The sequence below is a fragment of the Branchiostoma lanceolatum genome, chromosome 5 (genome assembly GCF_035083965.1).
Source record: "Branchiostoma lanceolatum isolate klBraLanc5 chromosome 5, klBraLanc5.hap2, whole genome shotgun sequence".
NCBI lineage: Eukaryota > Metazoa > Chordata > Leptocardii > Amphioxiformes > Branchiostomatidae > Branchiostoma > Branchiostoma lanceolatum.
In genome coordinates this window covers 19,349,694-19,368,047 of record NC_089726.1, presented here as the reverse complement: position 1 = coordinate 19,368,047, position 18,354 = coordinate 19,349,694, and the positions used below count along the sequence as shown (strand labels likewise).

Below are 18,354 nucleotides of genomic sequence, written 5' to 3'. Positions count from 1 at the left end.
CCAAGAAACACAGCAAACTCCCGTTGGTGCTTCAGAAGACACGTATATTACATTTCACATATGTGAACAATTCCACAATAACAGTCAGTGTATGTAGTTCTGAATTGCATCACATAATACATCTCTGGTTAAAAATGTCTGTTTTTACACTCGCATATATACATGGATGTAAAACATTATAAAATACTTTGGATAAAATCTGTGTTTTGTAAATAGATTTCTGTCGTTCAAACATAAGTCTCACTTTGATATATACATGTACGTAGAATTGCAAAACTATGTACAATTTCAATACAATTACACATATAAAAAAATAAACAGGTCGTCTCTGAAGTGAAATGTTGTGTTTTTGTTTACATACAATGACCCATATATTCAACTTCAATGGCAAAGCATAATGAAATCACATATGCTGACGTTAGGTGATGAATAAAATGAATGACTATACAAATATTAAATAAAAGATAAGCCAATCAAATTACGTTGTAGCAGTGTTCACTCTTGCTTTGTGGCAGAGATTTAAGCACAATATCCATGTATTCATGTACACATGGAAACTAAACGTAGACAAACGGTAAAATATCATGACTTATACTGAGTGTAAGCGCCATTGTTGACATAGTAGTCACATGTAATTTCTAATGATCACCTTGTTGAACATGCAGTCTAGTATCTGCATTGTCGCATAAATATCGTTAAGTCTTCAGCAAGTATTTTCTGATACAGCTCCTATCAGAATAACGTAGTGGTCAGTCTGTAGCCCCTCTTAATCCTGGACTTCAGCAGCGCCAGTGGGAAATGAAGCAGGGTCGTCTCGGACAGTGTCCTCTCTCCCAGTGCCAGGAAACTTGTGGCTCTTTCCGTGGCAGGACGCAGTGGCCATGTTGTTGGTTGACGCAGTGCCAAACATGTCGGTGAGCTGACATCTCTGCAATACCTTCTCCTGCGCGGCGTGGGCATGTTCTGGTGTGGACGAACTCTCAAGCAGAAGTTCAAGTCCTCTGGGTTCATCTCCTCTTGCAAGATGAGGCTTCTCCAGTTTCCACCCGCAGGACGTTGCTCCTGTACACTCTGGTTTTATGTCTCCACCACCGACTTCAGGAGTAGACAGTGAGTCCGAAGACGCCCTTAACCTGACGGAGGGCCTCTGCATCAATTCACTGTGATTCAGCTTGTCATCTCCCGAACAGGCCTGTGCTGGGGACGACGCTGGCTTTCGAGCAGAGGAAGGATTGTCGGGTGGAGCATTTGTTTGTCCACGATTCATTGCATGCATTAAGCGTACCTGTTGAGCATAGGCTGCTATGCGTTGAGAGAGAAGGTACTGTTGCACGACGGAGTCAGGTAACAACATTAAACGAGCCTGGTGAGCATAGGCTGCTAGACGTCGAGAGAGGAGGTACTGTTGCACGAGCGAATAAGGTATAGCCTCGTCCAGCGCATCAAGCACTCTGTGCTCGCGCTCTCCAAGATTGCGAGAGACGCTCTGCACAGCGAGGCCTTCCAGCTCTAGCTCAGGATTTCCCGATGTCTCTGTTACGTTTGCATCACCTGACGGCAGGTTACGATTCACGGAGCCCTGTTGGATGGCAGGTTCTTTCCCGAATGTTTCACCCTCATTTGCACCATTTCTTGGAGGGTATTCATCGGGAATGTACTGTGGAATATTCTCGTTATCCTTCAATGGCTTGTCAGTCTTTGGGATAGCAACAGTCGCGGCTTCCATCTCTGTCTGTACATGCTGTATATGTAAATCACCTTGCAGCCGGAGGTCATTTAGGAAGACCTTGGGCACCGCAACAGCTGAAGGTTCGTGCTGATCGTCATCTTGCAGGGGAATGCCGTTGATGAGTAGCGTGGGCACCTCGAAAGCCACAGCTTCCTTCTCATCTGCTTCCTTGTGCTGCTCCTCATCTTGCAGTGGGACGCCGTTGATGAGTAGCGTGGGCACCTCGAAAGCCACAGCTTCCTTCTCATCTGCTTCATTGTGCTGCTCCTCATCTTGCAGAGGGACGCCGTTGATGAGTAGCGTGGGCACCTCGAAAGCCACATCTTCCTTCTCATCTGCTTCATTGTGCTGCTCCTCATCTTGCAGAGGGACGCCGTTGATGAATAGCGTGGGCACCTCGAAAGCCACAGCTTCCTTCTCATCTGCTTCCTTGTGCTGCTCCTCATCTTGCAGAGGGACGGCGTTGATGAGTAGCGTGGGCACCTCGAAAGCCACAGCTTCCTTCTCATCTGCTTCCTTGTGCTGCTCGTAATCTTGCAGAGGGACGCCGTTGATGAGTGGCGTGGGCACCTCGAAAGCTACAGCTTCCTTCTCATCTGCTTCATTGTGTTGCTCCTCATCTTGCAGAGGGACGCCGTTGATGAGTAGCGTGGGCACCTCGAAAGCCACATCTTCCTTCTCATTTGCTTCCTTGTGCTGCTCCTCATCTTGCAGAGGGACGCCGTTGATGAGTAGCGTGGGCACCTCGAAAGCCACAGCTTCCTTCTCACTTGCTTCCTTGTGCTGCTCCTCATCTTGCAGAGGGACGCCGTTGATGAGTAGCGTGGGCACCTCGAAAGCCACAGCTTCCTTCTCATTTGATTCCTTGTGCTGCTCGTAATCTTGCAGAGGGACGCCGTTGATGAGTAGCGTTGGCACCTCGAAAGCCACAGCTTCCTTCTCATTTGCTTCCTTGTGCTGCTCCTCATCTTGCAGAGGGAGGTTGTTGATGAGTAGCGTGAGCACCTCGAAAGCCACAGCTTCCTTCTCATCTGCTTCCTTGTGCTGCTCCTCATCTTGCAGTGGGAAGTTGTTGATGAGTAGCGTTGGCACCTCGAAAGCCACAGCTTCCTTCTCATTTGCTTCCTCGTGGTGCTCGTCATCTTGCAGTGGGACGCCGTTGATGAGTAGTGCGGGCACCTCGAAAGCCACAGCTTCCTTCTCATTTGCTTCCTTGTGCTGCTCGTAATCTTGCAGAGGGACGCCGTTGATGAGTAGCGTGGGCACCTCGAAAGCCACAGCTTCCTTCTCATCTGCTTCCTTGTGCTGCTCGTCATCTTGCAGAGGGACGCCGTTGATGAGTAGCGTGGGCACCTCGAAAGCCACAGCTTCCTTCTCATCTGCTTCTTTGTGCTGCTCGTAATCTTGCAGAGGGACGCCGTTGATGAGTAGCGTGGGCACCTCGAAAGCCACAGCTTCCTTCTCATCTGCTTCCTTGTGCTGCTCCTCATCTTGCAGTGGGACGCCGTTGATGAGTAGCGTGGCCACCTCGAAAGCCACAGCTTCCTTCTCATCTGCTTCCTTTTGCTGCTCCTCATCTTGCAGAGGGACGCCGTTGATGAGTAGCGTGGGCACCTCGAAAGCCACAGCTTCCTTCTCATCTGCTTCATTGTGCTGCTCCTCATCTTGCAGAGGGACGGCGTTGATGAGTAGCGTGGGCACCTCGAAAGCCACAGCTTCCTTCTCATCTGCTTCCTTGTTCTGCTCGTCATCTTGTAGAGGGAGGCTGTTGATGAGTAGCCTGGGCGCCTCAGAAGCCGCAGGCTCTTTCTTATCTGACGTCCCTGTCATGTCTTTCTTCACTTTACCCTAAAGAAGCGATTACAGCATAACAATCAGCACCATGGACAGGAAAATGTCAGTAACATGCAAATGTGAATTTGATTGTCTGTGAAGAATTTGTTGTTGATCAATAATATAATTCTAATGCAATCTATTTCACTGGATTACAGTACGAAATTATAAGACGTTTCAAGTGTCCACCTGACACTTTTCATCAGTGATGGAATTAATATTTACGTAAGATTTACTGAACATAGTGACAACATACTTGAGTTCTCCATAAACAATTTTCTTGTTATCTATTGCTTTGTTATTGTAATTGCTTAACAAAGACTGAATTAAAAGAAGTGCTTCAAAATACTTCGATCGCTTGTTTACAAAAGGACACTTAAAAGAGCAGTAGCATGAAAGTAAAACCTGTAGTTTGTACTATAGGGTACATAAACTTGTGACTTACTTGATCATGTGCCCCAATCTCAGTAAGCTCCTGTAATGATGCCATGGTAAAAGGGAAATATTAATTGTATGGAACAGTGCATCTTGGCAGGCATGGTATTTGCATGTAATGTCAATATATTACAACACAGAACCTGAAACAGATATAATATATTAAGTATATATGAAAAAAAGAAGACTTCTTTGTCTTCTTCTTCTGTTTCTCCATAGCACCGATATAGGTTTTGCATCTAATATGAATATATTACAGTATAAAACCTGAACTAAAATAAACATAGTATAATTTACTATAAATAGAGTATAAAAACGGATCTGTGTCATTGTCTTATTTCCCCTGTTTCTCGATAGCACAAATTGAGATGATAACTTATTATGACATATTTGCAAAATCAAAGTGGCAAATTCAACATTTGTATTCATCAAAACATTTCAGAATTTGCAAAACTCACGTGGTTGAGCTTCTTGACAATCCCCTTGTTAGCCTCCATCTAACAATGTAATAAATATTTCTCCATGTTTAATTGATCTGTTGATGATGCATTTAAAGAGTGTCTGACGGTATTTACTTAATTTAATAAGACTTCAAATGGAAGATACTTCACTAACCAGGATATAATATAACAATAACATTATTGTATTATGCAGCATCATATCATTAGCAGTGATAAACAATGATGAAACGGAATGATTTGGATAAACAAATTCAGTTTCCGATCCTCACCTGTTCTCGCATCTTTCTGAGCATTTCCTGCTGATGTGCAGCTTTCAGCTCATTCTCTTTTCTCATCTTAAAAAAAAGGACATAGAATATTTGATTATTCCTTAATGCACATTGGAATATCATGCATTTTATTGGAAACAACAAGCAGCACATTGTTCAAATTCAAAGTATTGGTCAACTGATTGAGAAGAGACAATTCTAAGTATAATGGTAAAATAGTGTCAGAACGAAACTTTGGGAAGACCTTTTAGTCTCCAAATTCTCTAGCTTTTCCATTTATAGTGATTGGTATCATTAAACACAATAGTATAGATCTTAGATAGTTGCCAAAATCTAACAATACAATAACATGATGACTGAAAATGTACCTTGTCTGTTAGACAAAACTGGTGTATGACAGTAACATTACATTTATTTGATTCATTGTGTAACAAAATGCTTGGTTCTCACCACTTTGAAATAACAAAGCCGTAATCAAAATCAAATGTGTGGATGTCACATACCTTCTGTATGTCCTGTAGTATGGGCCGTGGGTTGATCAGGACATTCTTCACTTGCTGGGTTTGAGTGTGCTCTTGCAGTCTGACCTCATGATACCTTTAAAAGATAAAAATAGCCGATAGTAATCGTATAGACCAATGGAAAAAATGACTATCAAACCTATTAGTTATCATTCAAACATTATGCTGTTTCAAGATGGTCATTGCTTCAATCGTACACAGATTTTAAGACACCCTTCAATAACAATTGTTATTGGGTAGAATCAAAGGGGGAGGGGCACAGATTTAGAATTCTAGCTATACTTTTTCTTACCAAAATGATATATATAGTTTCGTTGAAGGTTTGAAATGCAGATAACTCACCCCTTCCTTTCTGACTCAAGAACCTCCACATGAGCCTTTAGCTGCTTAATTTCCTCGTCTTTCAAGGAAACTCTGTTGTGGTGAACAGAATGGACAAAATAACATCAATCCTGAAAATATGAAATTCAGAAAGTCTCTCTTTCGTAATTGGATTTCAACAGTGGACTCTCATTATACATGTAGCTAGTACTTAGAAAAATGATATAATATTCTATTATCATTAGATATCAGTATCTTATTCCTAACCTTGTCAAAGGGAGGGTTTGATGATTATCACAACTCATCTGACAATCCCAAGTCTGAGAACATTAGGGACAATAAGGTGGGTGTGTCAGTGTGTGAGTAATAGTTTGAGTGAATGAGTGATTGTGTGAGTAAATGTGTGAGTTATTGTGTGAGTGAATGAGTGAATGATTATGTGAGTTTGTGAGTGATAGTGTGAGTGATTGTGTGAGTGATTGAATGAATGTGTGAGCGATTGTGTGAGTGATTGTGTGAGTGAATGCGTAAGTCTAATTTCTGAACCCAACTCACCGCTGTCGTGTGTTTGCAGCCTGATCCACAAGTCGTTTCTCCAGTTCTCTGATCTTTGAGGCTGCCTCAGTTCTTTCCCTGGGTAAGAGAAGTGAGAGTTTAATGAGTTGGATTTATCATTACAAAAAACCCACAGCAAATCTGTAAATGTACTGTGACACAGATACTCTTACCCGAGGGCTTGGACCTTTCAAGTTAATGAAGCCAAGGTTCTCACCATATCCTATAAATCAAAATACACGTATTACACCAAAATATAAGCATTTTGCTGAAGTTTTGAAACAAAGATAACTCACCCTTCCTTGTCTGACTCCAGGACGGCCACATGAGCCTGGAGCTGCTGGATGAACTCATCCTTCTGGGAGACCCTGGTGTGTTACACAAGATAGACAACAAGAAATCAATTGTTACAATGAAATATAAATAAGTCTCTGTTGAGGATTGCAACACGGTCTATTCAGCTACATCTTATTCTGATATGGTATTGGATGAAAAATAGATATCAGTAGCTTTATTATAATACTTGTCTGTCATTCCCAAGTCAAGGATCAAAGGAGTCTATAAAATAAGTGAGTAAGTGAATAGTGTGTGGATTTGTGAGTGATTGATTGAGTGTGTGATGAGTGAGTGAGTGATTAGAGTAAATTTAAATTATGAATGAGGTAGTGATGTGAGTCAGTGAGTGTGTGATTGAGTGTGAGTGTATTACTGAGTGTGACTGTGTCAGTGAGTGTGTGTGTATGTGAGTGAATGAGTGAGGGATTGAGTAAATGAATGAATAAGTGAGTCAGTGAGTGTGTGATTGAGTGAGTGTATTAGTGAGTGTGACTGTCAGTGAGTGTGTGTGTATGTGAATGAGTAAGGGATTGAGTAAATGAATGAATGTGAGTCAGTGAGTGTGTGATTGAGTGTGAGTGTATTAGTGAGTGACTGTCAGTGAGTGTGCGTGTGTCTGAGTGAATGAGTGAGGGATTGAGTAAAGGAATGACTAAGTGTGAGTCAGTGATTGTGTGATTGAGTGTGAGTGTGTATCACTGAGGTGTGACTGTGTCAGAGTGTTTGTTGTGAATGAGTGAGTGAATAAGAAAAAGGTGTGAGTAAATGTGTGAGTGGGTTGGTGAGTGAGTGAGTGAGTCAGTGAGTGATGTGAACTCAACTCACCGGTGTCGTATTTCCTCTTTTAACTCTACCAGAGACTTCTCCAGCTCCTCGATCTTTGCCGCTGATGCAGTTCTCTCCCTGTCAGAGTAAACAAAAAGAACAAATTAAGATCACTTATTATTTTTTGTATAAACTCTTTTGATAAAAATAACAAAATTAAACCTTATCATGAATTTCTTGATTGCATTTTCACAATCCATAACAAAATGTGTCTATTGCAAAATATTCGATATTGGCAGTGAATTCAATAAAAATACATGTAAAGTGACAGAAATTGACTTTTAGAATAGCCATGTGTTCTACTAGTCAACATTGTTAACTCGCACTATCTGTACAGTATACCCTTGCTACGCATTGTTTCATGTTGCAATTAGCCCTCGGGCAAGAACTTGCAAATTAAATCATGACTACTGACTACGCCCATGACTAATTAGACCAACTCGGCTCCAGTACCTGGGCTGGCCCTAACCCTTAGAACTTAATCCTAATTCTGAACCCTAATCCTATAAGTATGTTTGGCCGAGTTGACTAGGACGAGTTGGTAAAGGCCGAATTATCCTGATCCCCAGAATTTATTACTGGACGACTTGGACATACCTCTCTCCATTTTCTTCTAGGCGCCGGATCATGCTAAGGAAAGATATTAAGAAACAATGTTAAGCATCATAAGACAGGTGATTTGAACCTTGTGTCCAGGTTCGTTGAACCTAATGTCAAAAGTGTTTCTTGATATTTCACTCCCTTTACCTTAAAATGGTATTGACAACTTGTTTAACTCTAAAATCAGTGTGACTTTAGAGCTTAGGTAGTTTGTCTTTAAAGAAGCCATTCAAAATCAGTAATGTGCATAACATTTAGCATTCTCTTGATGTTCACAATCCTAGATCCACTAATTCAAATCAATGTTTATTGGCAGTCAAGTTTGCATAATTTCACAATGATCAGAGCTCTTGTTCTACTTCTAGATTAAATGCTGTGATTTTATGACTGTTATTTGTAAACTTACGTGTTGGCCATCTGGAGACCTCTGGCGAATTTGCTGCAAACGAAATCCATAGAAACATTTACATATTATGATATGCAGGAAATGGTAGCAAATGTGGCTATCAGTGTGAATTAGCACAATAACTTGCCTGATTTTCACTGTCAAAGATCACAAGTACATGTTGAAGGTTTACATCATACTGTTGAGTATGTTAGAGTTTGTGGTATCCTTGATGGTTCAAACAAGTAGGTAAACAATGGACGACAAAAGAAATGTTTTCCGGGGGTGGTAGTAGCTGTGATTAGGGATAAGTTTACGATAAAAAGATCACCACAAAACATGCAACCCTAAAAGCATGGTGGATAGCTAAGCATAGGATTGATGTCACATTTACCATTTTACCATAGGATTGATGTCACATTTACGCTCTATTATCATTATTAGATGAAACGTCAGCTCATTTCATCTCATTAGAAATGGACATTCCATCTGCCAGTGAGTAGATATCTCTTCAGTACCAAGGGTACAAGTTGAAACGTTATTCATGAGAAGTTGGCATTCTATTTGAGTTGATATATCTTCAGCACCAAGGGCAGGACAGAAGTCAGTAGAGACTGGCTGTTCTTACCTGAGAATCTCGTTCTCTTGCTTTTGATTGTCTTTGGCTTGTTCTTGTAGCCTCCTGTAGAAATAAAGCACAGTTACAGTACACTATGACAATAGTATAATGTAGGATACGGCATACGGTAAATTTCGAAATGTTTGTGGTGGTTTTATTTGTGCAGTAACCTCTCTGTTGCAAATTCATGACACCACAAATATGTCTTTTGTCTATTGTCAAAAATGACTTAACAGCATTCTTTTTCATCATATGAATTTCTTATTACAGAGATGTGCAACTAAACTGAAGATTGAAGGCTTAGCAAATTTCATGGATGGTTTATACAACAGCTGTTACGAAAACAAAAGTTCAGATAACTTTTTCCTCCGTTGAATATCTAGAGCTTCTGCAAATTCCTTGCTTTATATAATATGCAATTGAATATACAAATTAGCATAACTTATTTTGATTACTAGAGCACTGATGATTCATTCAATGAATATTTTATATTCATATAATACAAGTATTCCATATTCATACAGCATACAAACATTTCTCAATGATAAGGATTTGAATATCATACACATAATAAACATGCCTTAATTTGGATTAAGATGACAGACAAAACAGAAATTGGCCACAATTCTTTGTCTGAGTATGATTTACAATCAATTTTTAACCTGTCTTTCTATATGATAAAGTATGAAATATTTCTCCAACTATAACGTTGGGTAACCTAAATTCGGGATTTTTCCGATAATGGTTGACTGAAATCAATCTAGCAGAACAATAAACCATCCTTTTTTTCTATTATTCTGTCAGTATCATGTACTATCTTTGCACTAATCATACATATGGTAGATTTTGTCTCTAGTCGTGCTGACACCATAATATTTCAACTTGAAACTACCGTGCGCCGCACGCACAATTGTGGTGCTGTCGGACAGGGGGGCACATTAATTCGGGAGAGAAGATTCGTCTTGAATATCTTACCGCTAATCACATTTTATACAGCAGCTATTCGTTCTATCCTTGGCTTGAGGAGAGTGCTATGGATATAGACGTGTCCAAGTAAAAAAAATACACGAAGAAACGGCCGTACCGCACACATCAGGCCAGTTCGGGAACAACCCGTGTGTTGAGTCGGTAGAACTTCACTCAAAGTCGGCCCATCGTCATCATCGGGCAACGTGTAACGTTACATTATTCATGGGAAGTTAGCTGGATGCCGTAGCAATGGTAATACTACTATGTCCATGTGTTCCTTGTTGTGTTAGGAGCAAACTTTGAGGAAAATATCTTCCTCAGTCCACTATCACACGCAGCATTTAGACAAAAAAGTGTTCCTCACAAACCTTTGTCGTCTGCTTGACAACAGGATTCTGGTTAACAATATGGCGGCGGGAAAATACACGTGCCGTAGGTTGTAGCAACAGAGAGGAGTTTTGATGATTGATCACACTTAGAATCCAGTTGCAGGTTAGCAAAAGAGATTGTAATAAGTTGTCTTATAAATAATTGTGTTTAGCAGGCAGGAGATGTGACATTTGTCTTATAAACCAGCGAACAACCGTGCTGGGTGATTCTCCCACGAAGCCCCCAGACTCTGTCAATAAGGGACGGAGAGTTTTTGACGTCGCCAACTTCTAATGCATGGTTATCGAAGCTTTTCAGCCAGTGTTCTGAATACGTTAGTCTATCTGCTTTGCATTGCTGGCGTTATAACTGATTTTGCATGTAGCACATATCCCTAAATACCCCGTTTTCGAAAAATCCCGACTTTAAGTACCCCACGAATTTAGGTTACCCAACGTTACAATTGAATAATTACTTACTTTTGGAGGTCTTGCAGATTTAGATGACAGACAAAACAAAAAATGACCACAATTCTTTGTCTAAGTATGATTTACGATCAATTTTTAACCTGTCTTTCTATATGATAAAGTATGAAATATTTCTCCAACTATACTATTGAATAATTACTTACTTTTGGAGGTCTTGCAGGTTTTGCAGCAGAGAACCTGTGCACCTTTTTGCCCTACAAAGGAAAAAATTGATAAGAGAGAAAGTCAGTAATCATATTGTTATTACATAAAATCAAAAGCAACATACCCTTTTGGAAATTTAAATACAAGCATTCTCTATGTCATGTTGTTGCATTTGCTGGAGGAATTATTTCAAATATTTCAAAGCAAAATAATTTTGCATCATACTTGAAGTCATTCATTTTTCTAGCAATAGTAAGTATTCTCTATGTCATGTTGTTGCATTTGCTGGAGAAATTATTTCAAATATTTCAAAGCAAAATAATTTTGCATTATACTTGAAGTCATTCATTTTTCTAGCAATAGTAACAACTCAATGACCCCCCCTTCAACCCCCCCCCCCCCAAGAAAGAAACATGGTGCAAATACAAGTATGTGGCAAAGACAAATATACAGCTGGGAAGACTAGTTCTGGATCTGTTGTTACATGTTTCATGATAAAAACCCTGACTACTTCTGACTCCAGTGCTAACTAAGCTAAAGCTGACTAGAACTGAGTTCTTACTCTCTTAACGAGGGCTCTGTGCTGCCTCTCTGACTTGTCTGAGTAAAAAGGGAACATGCTATAATAAGAATAACAAAAAAAAAAAAACAAGCGAACAAAACAAACTATAACGTTAACAAATCAAAAAAATATTGTAAGACCACACCAATTAATTTCTTTGGCTCTCAGATTTTTTAAGGTAAAAAATGTAGAAAGAAGTCAATATGAAAACAGAAGGCTGGGAGAAAAATCTTCTTTTTTGACTATATTCACTCTCTGAAACTGAGTGTTCCAATGTACAGATTCCCCTCAGATTAGATGTTTTCATGTTGATATTCCAGTTCAGAAGAATTTTCTAAACTCCTAGAACCATCAAATTTGATTGGTGTGGCCTGGAGTAAACATATTCAAATGTTTGAATAAATTATGATAATGAATACAAGAATTATCAACTCTATACTTGGGCCACCTTATGTAACTTCTGCAAATGATATTTTCTGAAAATAATCATTTTGATTGTTGCAATTTTTTGGTTCAATGGCAAAATGTTGCAAATTATAACTCGCATTTAGATCATTCAATAAAGCATGTCTTTGAATGCACTGCAAATATACATTGAATAGGTATGTATTTTTTTATAGTTTGGTATCTGTTTAAGAGGTTCTTTGAGACCAAACGTATATCCTATAAAATAAAAAAAATGTCTTTATACACACTTTGGAATTGAAATAGTAACGTCAATATGGCATTCACAGAATATACATAACGTGGCCTTGTCAGAAACAAAACAATTAAACTAATGATGACTTAATGTTGGCTACTTGAAAGATGTTATTTACTTCAAGTTCCATAAACACCAACGCGGTACAAAGGTGATTAAAACAATGCTTATCAAAGAAAAAAAAATCTTACCTTGATCTTAGTAACAACTCCCAAGTCGTCTTCTGTTGATCCTTTCTTCAATTTCTGGACCATTCTCCGGAACATCGATGTCTTCTCGACGCTAGCGTCCTTAGACTGTTGAGTCGCCATGACTTGACTTCTATAGTAGATGAACTTTAAACACCTACAAATGTCATCAAAAACAGATGTAAATCTATTTTAAACAGATACAACACGTTTTTAAATCTTGAAATATTGCGAGAAAACAATGCAGGGTTACATTTTAAGCTGTATTTGGCGTAAAATACCCTGATGTTGTCCTTACATAAGTAGTAATAACCTTGGTGACTTTGACCTTGTTCTATTCAGTCAGCGGCAAAAACACAAACATCTTTTTTGCAATTTAGACCGAAAACGTCCGATTTATGTCACCCTACTGCCCCCTCTTTGTGTAAAAAAAACGCACGAGCAACTTTTGACTATGATTTGTGAATTTTCGTTATCATTTTGCTGATTTTCTAGCCTACAAACGGAGAGAAAAAATCCCCACCTGCTTCTTGAGCTGGCTAGTTGTCATCTGTGTAAATAGAACACCGTGTCCATGGCAACGGGAACAAACATGGCGGATGGAACGCCTGGGAGGAATGAACTTCAAAGTTGTGCGTTGAACATGAAAAATCGTGTTTTAAAACAATCTTGAGACATTTTGAAGATTCAAGCCTTCCTGTGGTTTGTATATTGTTTTTTTAGACAAAATCCTGTCATCTAGCGTATCGTTAGGGATAACATGAGAGAGCATTGATGTATTTTGATACCTTATATCTTCTGGTCATGCCTGTATGATTTCCAGCGGATGAGCATAGTTGTGGCAACCAGGTTGCGGGCGGGACTAACTCTAGTCTAGCGTATCGTGTGGACCTCAACCCCCGGCCGTGGCAAAAAGTTTATTCGGCTTTTAGACGTGCTCACTACACGGTCTGTGTTATGATTATGTTTTGTAGTTTTGCTTTGTAACAAAATGCGCTATAATTTTCATCTAATGATGATAACAGGTTGGTACTATTTTTAGTTGCGGACGAATAAAGTTATAGTAAACACCAGTAAAGTGGCCGTCAACATTCCAATCTCGAACCCAGGATATTTGTTGAAACGTTGACCCTGGGTACGACATTGTTGACATTCAGGTTTCGTTTAAAAGCATTGTATGCAACCTCTTCTTTTTTCATATCCATGTCTTAAAATTCGAGTTTGCAGCATGAATCTGTAGAGTTGAAAATTTCAGCTTCAATTTCCCCAAAGAAAATTCCAATTCATGTAAGCCAACTAACGTTCATAACGAGTTATCATCAAAACAAAACTGCGCATCGAATCAGGAAGGCACAACCGCACACCTCGGGAGCAAAGAATTTGTCCATTTTGTTAACTTAAATAAGGTAGAAGATGAAGTCCACTTTATTGCAGATTGTAGTTTATAAGCAACGATAGGAATGTTTTGTTTGATTATATTATGGGAACGTTTCCACACTTTCAATTTATGTCTAATAACGAGATATTCATTTTTATCATGCGTTTTGACCATACAATACTAGTATTAAACAATTCCATCTCATTTTATATTTCTAACATCACAAAGAGACGAGAAGAAGCCGAACCTATGCTTTAGACTAGTTTTAGAACCATTGTTTTAGATTAGTATTAGAAATCCTGTCAGTGTCATTATATGAACATTACCATGTGTTTTGTATCTATATGCCTGTACTTAGCCCGTGATAGGGCAAGAATGTACAATAAAGGTTATTATCATTATTATCAGAACAGCTGGGAAGACTGGGCATTGGAGTTTCTTTTAACACAACCAGTATTCTCACCTGCTGACGTTTCGGTATCTGTCAGACACCTTCCTCAGAGCTTCTGACTTTAATACTGCTATCTCACCGGTTTATTAAAGTAGCCGAAGTAGGTGCGAGTTACTGGTTGTGTTAAAAGAATCTCCAATATCCTACGTTCTACCAACCTGATGAAATTAGGCTGCACCAAGTAATTTTTATGGATGACGTCCTTTGGAGACCCTAAATCTAATGCGAGAGCGCGAAAAAAACCAAGAAGGGCCGAAAAAAACAAGATGCCAAGATTTGAAATATAATAGTCGACGACACATGTTAGGACGCAAATTGAATGAGAGAACACAGTGTAACAACTAACAATTCTTTGATCCATCATGAAAAAATCAATAATTTGAATAAATCAGTTGAAGTTGAACAGCAGTTGTTGTCCTGTCCTGTTTCTTTCCATATCCCATTGATTTTGCAGGCCTGCAGAAATATATTAAATAAAAAAGGAACTCTTTGGTCATAGTTACAGGAAGCGCAATTTCTTGTTTTTTTCTCTTGGAACAGACCAAAACCAATGCGCGCGCGGACTTCATCCATAAAAATTACTTGGTGTAGCCATATTTTCGGAAGCTGGAATGACTACCAACACAACAAAGTGCGAGGCAGCAGGAAATCATGGCACTTTATAATGTTTATTGCAGTTCACAAAACAATGTGACAACAATAACTGTATGCAGTGGATGATTATGATGATAATCTCTATGAACAATCAAAGTAAGACGTTCGTAAATGGAGACAAAGCAACCATACTAAGGTTCTATCTTACAGTAAAGGTAGATATTGTAAAGGTACATAGTAGGCCTCTTTTTTGTAAAGTTTACATATGTATATGTTAATTTCTTTTGGAGTTGTCTTTAAAACGTTCATATTTATATATGTTGATATTGCTGGAATACACCTTTTCCACGGATCCCACGGCATACAGGTGGAAAACATTAACATCATTGCCATGACAACATACATGTTTGCGGCGCATGCGTATTGTGTCCGGTACGGTCTCTGTTGTCATGGTAATGATTTATTTGCTTCCTGCCTTATCCATAGTTCCTCATGTTTTTTTAGCATGTCATAGGATACGTGGAAATGTTTATTACGTGGTGTATGAGTAAACGGAGAAGTTGATACAAGCTCTGTCACGTTTGGGACCGCAGCCTGTCCACGGTACTGCAGCGACACCTAGCGACATCTAGCTGCAGTGCAAAGTCAGAACAAGTCGGGCAAGTAACACCGGTACCCCGACCAATCGAATCGATCACGTGAATCGCATTGAAACTCAGATTCGTATCAGCCATTTCCCGACAAATCGCTTTCTAACTTGCGGTAACGACTTCATCTGACCAAACAAACTCGCCAGTGAGATGGTGGAAGGTGTCAGCTTCCAAAAGACGTTTTCAGATTGACAATTTTGGCACTTTGGAAGTATTACATTGAATCCGCCTGCGATTTAACGTTTAGAGAAAAGTAGTAGAAACTAGAAGTTAAATCGCAGGCGGATTTAATCACTTCCAAAGTGCCAAAATTGTCAATCTGAAAACGTCTTTTGGAAGCTGACACCTTCCACCATCTCACTGGCGAGTTTGTTTGGTCAGATGTAGTCGTTAACGCAAAAAAAACACACGATTTTTCGGGAAATGGCTGATACGAATTTGAGTTTTAGTGCGATTCACGTGATTCGATTGATCGGGGTGAGTAACAGACGTTCCGCCGAAACTTCGGCAGGGCGGCGAAAAAACTTGACTGTATATTTGCTAACCAGAGAAAACGACAAAAATTGAACAATTTGTAGTTTCTGAGTGTTCTGAAGGAAAATTATATAGGCCGCCATGGGAATGGGCATTTGCGATCGCAGTATGCAGGTATGTCGAAGACGCTTGTTGGGATGGGGTCTAGGCTGAAGGAACTCATGTTGAACGTGATGTTGTGACTTGAGTGCGGCCAGAATTTGATCGTCTCCGAGTACTGACAGGGAGTACCGTCGGTCGCTTGGTACCACCTGGAGTCGGGAAAAGATGTTAAAACAGTTGATATAAAAAAAAAAAATCAAAATAAAAAAACAACAACAAAAAACAACAAAAAAAAACAACAAAAAAACCCCAGTTAAAATCAAACAAACAAAATATCAGTCAGACTACGATCGTGTTATCTTGTGATATCATAAAACTGCACATGAACTGCTACTTTATTCTTAGTTTCAACTTTCAAGGAACTAGAATGAAGTGGTAAGTGTAGTATAGAAGCGAAAGCAATTCAGACGAACAACGGAACAAGTATCATTGTTGAAATCGCACTTTTTCGGTTCGGAAAGGATTTGGTAAATTCGACGTCATGACAATTGGTTATCTATTATTTGCACGGACAACGAACGGAGTGCGTCTGTATGTAGGCTTGTCATATGACGTCATTTGCGCCATGTTTGATAGATTACGATATGTACATGCCAACATGTCAGTGGCTTGCTGCTATAATCCAATTACTGGTCGCCGTTGATTCAAATTATAATTACTATGACGCCAAATGAAAAGACCCTTTCGGGGATTTTAGGCTCAATACTTTGTGCATACTAGTATTTGCTCACTGACTTGTGCAATCCACGTGATTCCGAAAACGCTGACTACCACGTTGGTCTACTGATCGATTGGTGAATGACCTTTCAATGATGTCCTAAATCTTTTAGCCCTTCGTCAGCGTTTCCTGTATTGTGGATCATTGAAGGCTGTGATATTTACCAAAAGGGGCGGTGAGTGTGGCGTGACTTCAAAACCTTAGGCTAAAGGTTACTGATGACTGAGTCCCTACCCTACCGTTGTCCAACAATATTTCAAATACCACCTAACAGGTTTAGGCAAGTTGCCACGCTATTTTAGTGTCAAGTGGAACGTTACGGTCTCAGATTACATGCAACGTTTGCTAAATGACACTTTGATAAACTGATACTAGTCTCTACCAGACTTCACTACGACGACTATATCCCATATTTAACCTCCTTGCTATAGCCTATTGGGGGAATATTTTTCAGGGAAGTTTGGCCACCAGAGGGTTTCACTTCCGAGTGGGGCATTGTTAAATTCACCGTGGACTGACTCCAAGCTGGCCAATATTAATTATTCCTTCACGCTTTTGCTGATTTCTACGATCCATACCCTCGTAGGAAAGCCTGGTGGAGGCTAATAAATTACTCCTCTACGGTGACCTAACAATTACATATGTATAATATGAGAAATTATTCTAAGACTTCCATTCATGTCTTAGAAAAAGATAACTTAAAAATGATAATTGCTCGTGATCCATACCCCCGTAGGAATGCCTTTTGGAGGCTAATAAATTATTACTCTACGGTGACCCAACAATTATATATGCATAAGATGGTAAATTATTCTAAGACTTTCATTCATGTCTTAGAAAAAAAAAGAACCTTAATGCACTTAGAAGTGATAATTGCTCGTGAAGACGAACCTGTCTGTTGCCGCGGCCCCGTCCGTCTCCCAGCCTTGGCACGCCGTTCCGTTGATGTTTTCGGTGCCGAGGTACTTAGCTCCCGCCATCCAGGTCGGCTTCAGTACGGTGCACCCCTCGGCGACCCCGCAGGCGCGGCAACACTGGCGTTCCCCAGGGTAGTGCACGAACATGTCCGTGGTGTTGAAAAGAAGATGACAGTCCCCGCGCCATTCTTTCAACCTCAACCCGCGGCCGTGGCAAAAATTATCTATCTGGCCTTGCAGATGGTCGAATCTCGCTATCTTGTTGCTGTAGTCGTAGTGCCAAGCGCCCGCGTTACCGGCGAGGTGGACCTTCCAGATCCAGTGGTCTTCGTGAAAATTTACCGAGAAAGTTGTAGGCCATGACGGTGGCTGTTCGAGGCTCCGCGTCAAGGACGCCAGTCCTACGCACCAGGATATGAGAGCTGCTGCGTAGGTTATTGTTCCAAAGGCAGCCATGCTTTTCTCTGAAACTGAAATGAGTCACAAATGGCAAAAGTCAGTTCCGGCTCGGGCCTGTATCAACTATTCATTGGTGTTTAGCAGTCGTATCACGTAACACTGGTGCGCAGTTGAAAACGACACCGGTCTGACTGGTGACACATGCAGATATGCATGCCAGTCGCTGTGGCCTTTGCATATACAGCTGTAACAGTGTACAAACTTCAACACCGTGCACGAGCGCCCTTTAGCGATATATCTAA

At 40.1% G+C, this 18,354-nt stretch overlaps 2 protein-coding genes and 1 long non-coding RNA gene across 3 annotated transcripts; all 3 read right to left on the bottom strand.

The window, feature by feature from the left end:
* Window positions 1–23: 23 nt before the first annotated feature.
* Window positions 24–5,319, bottom strand: LOC136435606 (uncharacterized). The gene is made up of 5 exons (XM_066429228.1): window positions 5,231–5,319; window positions 4,728–4,793; window positions 4,456–4,494; window positions 4,008–4,037; window positions 24–3,577 (listed from the first exon to the last, which is right to left on the bottom strand). The coding sequence occupies exons 2-5, from the start codon at window positions 4,791–4,793 to the stop codon at window positions 767–769; spliced, it is 2,946 nt and encodes a 981-aa protein (XP_066285325.1). The 5' UTR covers window positions 5,231–5,319; the 3' UTR covers window positions 24–766.
* Window positions 5,320–8,897: 3,578 nt separating this feature from the next.
* On the bottom strand, window positions 8,898–12,454 carry LOC136434967 (uncharacterized). Its single transcript, XR_010755800.1, has 3 exons — window positions 12,313–12,454; window positions 10,859–10,909; window positions 8,898–8,952 (listed from the first exon to the last, which is right to left on the bottom strand). It is a non-coding gene; the product is annotated as an uncharacterized lncRNA (long non-coding RNA).
* A 3,470-nt stretch (window positions 12,455–15,924) lies between these two features.
* LOC136435605 (uncharacterized) lies at window positions 15,925–18,290 on the bottom strand. Its single transcript, XM_066429227.1, has 2 exons — window positions 17,628–18,290; window positions 15,925–16,167 (listed from the first exon to the last, which is right to left on the bottom strand). The coding sequence occupies exons 1-2, from the start codon at window positions 18,107–18,109 to the stop codon at window positions 15,984–15,986; spliced, it is 666 nt and encodes a 221-aa protein (XP_066285324.1). The 5' UTR covers window positions 18,110–18,290; the 3' UTR covers window positions 15,925–15,983.
* Between the last annotated feature and the right edge of the window lie 64 nt (window positions 18,291–18,354).

Excerpts from the sequence above, each read along its gene's own strand:
- LOC136435606 (XM_066429228.1), bottom strand. The coding sequence starts at position 4,793 with ATGAGAAAAGAGAATGAGCTGAAAGCTGCACATCAGCAGGAAATGCTC. Across the intron at positions 4,495-4,727 it reads TCAGAAAGATGCGAGAACAG|ATGGAGGCTAACAAGGGGAT; the intron begins GTGAGGATCGGA and ends TTACATTGTTAG. Across the intron at positions 4,038-4,455 it reads TTGTCAAGAAGCTCAACCAC|GAGCTTACTGAGATTGGGGC; the intron begins GTGAGTTTTGCA and ends GCATCATTACAG.
- LOC136435605 (XM_066429227.1), bottom strand. The coding sequence starts at position 18,109 with ATGGCTGCCTTTGGAACAATAACCTACGCAGCAGCTCTCATATCCTGG. Across the intron at positions 16,168-17,627 it reads GGGGCCGCGGCAACAGACAG|GTGGTACCAAGCGACCGACG; the intron begins GTTCGTCTTCAC and ends TCCCGACTCCAG.